Source organism: Hyperoodon ampullatus (genome assembly GCF_949752795.1).
Source record: "Hyperoodon ampullatus genome assembly, chromosome: 4".
NCBI classification, from domain to species: domain Eukaryota; kingdom Metazoa; phylum Chordata; class Mammalia; order Artiodactyla; family Ziphiidae; genus Hyperoodon; species Hyperoodon ampullatus.
The window spans coordinates 102,211,173-102,213,760 of record NC_136917.1 but is presented as its reverse complement, the minus strand read 5'-3'; the positions used below and the strand labels follow the sequence as shown (position 1 = coordinate 102,213,760).

The window sequence follows — 2,588 nt, the reverse complement described above, 5'->3', positions numbered from 1 at the left end:
TCTGTAGATTGCTTTGGGTAGTTAGTCATTTTCACAATGCTGATTCTTCCAATCCAGGAGCATGGTATTTCTCTGTTTGTATCATCTTTAATTTCTTTCATCAGTTTCTTATAGTTTTCTGCATACAGGTCTTTTTTCTCCTTACGTAGGTTTATTCCTAGGTATTTTATTCTTTTTGTTGCAATGGTAAATGGGAGTGTTTCCTTAATTTCACTTTCAGATTTTTCATCATTAGTGTATAGGAATGTAAGAGATTTCTGTGCATTAATTTTTTTTTCTTTTTATTGTCTTTCAGTTCAGTTTATACAGTAATTTGTATCTGTGAAAGAATTCAAATTTATTGAATGAAAGGCATTGCTTATGATATATAAAGCAATTAAAAAATAAGTTACTGAAGGGGTAATATATAGCGAATTAAATAATACAGGTTTTGGGGTAATTGATGTGCATTTAATTTATAAGAAACTGCATGAGGTCACCACACAGATTTATATAACAGTCAAATGCAGAAAAACACAAGAAAGTAAGTTTCTATGTGATCCCAACAGAGGTATCCTTTCCTTGATCATAAGACAACCAAGTATTTTTAGAAGCTAAAACTGTTAAGTTTACAGAAGTGCAAAACACCAAAACACTTTAAGCAAAGTCTTTATTTTCAAGGAAAAAGTATATTTTCTCATTTTCTGTTCTTGGCATAAATCTTAATTATTTCCAGTGGAACCAAAACCTCCTGAACCCCTTTCAGTGTCATCTAAAACTCGAACTTCCTCTATTTCTGGGTAAAATATCCGTTCACAAATGAGCTGTGCAATTCGATCACCCTTTTTGACTTCAAACTTTTCTTTGCCAAAATTAAACAGTACAACACCAACATTTCCTCTATAATCTTCGCCTATGACACCAGCTCTTACATCTATGAAGTGTTTTGCAGCCAAGCCAGAACGTGGAGCTACTCTCCCATAGCACCCAGAAGGAAGAGCTATCTGAATGTCTGTTTTCACAAGGGCTTTCTCCATAGGTGGTACTGTGTAATCATTGTGTGCATTAATTTTTTATCCTGCTACTTTAGTCTTCAGCTTCTTTGAGAAAGATTGTTGAATAGGCTATGATAACTTTTTATTTTATGTGACTCAAGACAAACTACTTTAAGTATATTGTGACATATTCTATTAAATTCCAGCTAAAGTAGTGCTAAAAGTTGGCAGTAATTGTAATCAGCATATATGAAAGTTAAATATATGGGAAAACTTGTTAATGGTACTTAACTAGCATAATTTATTGCCATTAATATACATAGAAGGCAAAAGATTTCTGGAGCTGAGCATGTTTGCCTGTTGCTTTTCAGTCCTTTTGAGGGTGCTGCAAAGAAAGAGTAAAAGTATGAGTTAATACGAAGTGGAACAGGCAATGGAGCCTGGTGAAAACATTTGAACCTCAAGTTAGACCTGCATATACTAGCTGAAAAGATGCTGCCTTTGTATCTTACTACTTTGCCCCACCTCTCTACTCCTAAATGTTTATAATATTTGTAAAAATTTATGTATTTTAATCATAAAATGTTCATTTCAGAAATAAAGAAAAAAATTGAAGAAGATAATCACCCATGACAACTCAAAAATAGTCAAAATTTTAGTATGTGTTCTTAATTTTTATTGTATACTTTATTTCACATGATTTTATAGTACACATACATGGCAGACTTGTGAAAATAACTAAATAGCTTGACTGTTTAATGGAAGCGAAGTATTCGTCACACAAAGTAATTTTTTAACTTCTTACCTATAGCCAGACATTTGACTTGTTCTCACATTTTTGCTATTGTGCTATTGCACGTATATTCTCAATTTGTTACTTTTTGGTATTTTTTAATGTTAATTCATAAATATTTATAGCCTAATAAAAATACCCTGGTATGTTTAAAGATTTAAGTTGAAGTGTAATTGCATTCAGGTCCAGCTTTCTATATAAGTAAACCAGCAATTTCTGTGTGTTGTTTGGGAAATACAGGAACTGCATGGGTGCTATTCCCATTATCCTGTACTACCTGCAACTTCATCACTAAAGAACCACTTCCTAAGTTAAATACTCTGCTCCCTACTGATGTCTCATTAAATTATTATCAATCAGTAATCTATTACTAAAAATGTATTTGGTTCTTAACAAGTAGAAATCAAAGCACTGATGAAATAGAGCATTGATCAAAGAGGAGAGAAAGGACATTTTCACTTTCTAAGTGTGGACATAAAGATCACTTCACTTTGTTTAACTTTGATTGTGAAGGAGATAACATGAAGGATAAATGTTCTTAGTTAAAGGGGAAAATTCTGAAATGAGATGAACTCAGAAATGAGAATCCACATGTTAGGTAAAATAAACAAGCACACAGATAATGACAGCAAACCTTTACCTATTTCTATCTACTTGTCTGAGATAAATATTTAAGCAGACGCAGAGGATGTATTCTTGTCTGTTTTCATAGTACTATTTAATATTGGTCAAGGAAAATAAATGCAAATATCACAACTCCATGGATGAATTAATATCTACCATTGTTAAAACATGCATATTTCCTTATATAGATGCCTTTC

General features: G+C 32.1%; 1 protein-coding gene across 1 annotated transcript; it reads right to left on the bottom strand.

The window, feature by feature from the left end:
• Positions 1-632: 632 nt before the first annotated feature.
• LOC307051277 (deoxyuridine 5'-triphosphate nucleotidohydrolase, mitochondrial) lies at positions 633-1,046 on the bottom strand (the record flags this gene model as incomplete). The annotated part of the gene is made up of 1 exon (XM_079701597.1): positions 633-1,046. A coding segment is annotated over one exon (345 nt), but the record flags the coding sequence as incomplete, so codon positions are not given.
• Positions 1,047-2,588: the final 1,542 nt, after the last annotated feature.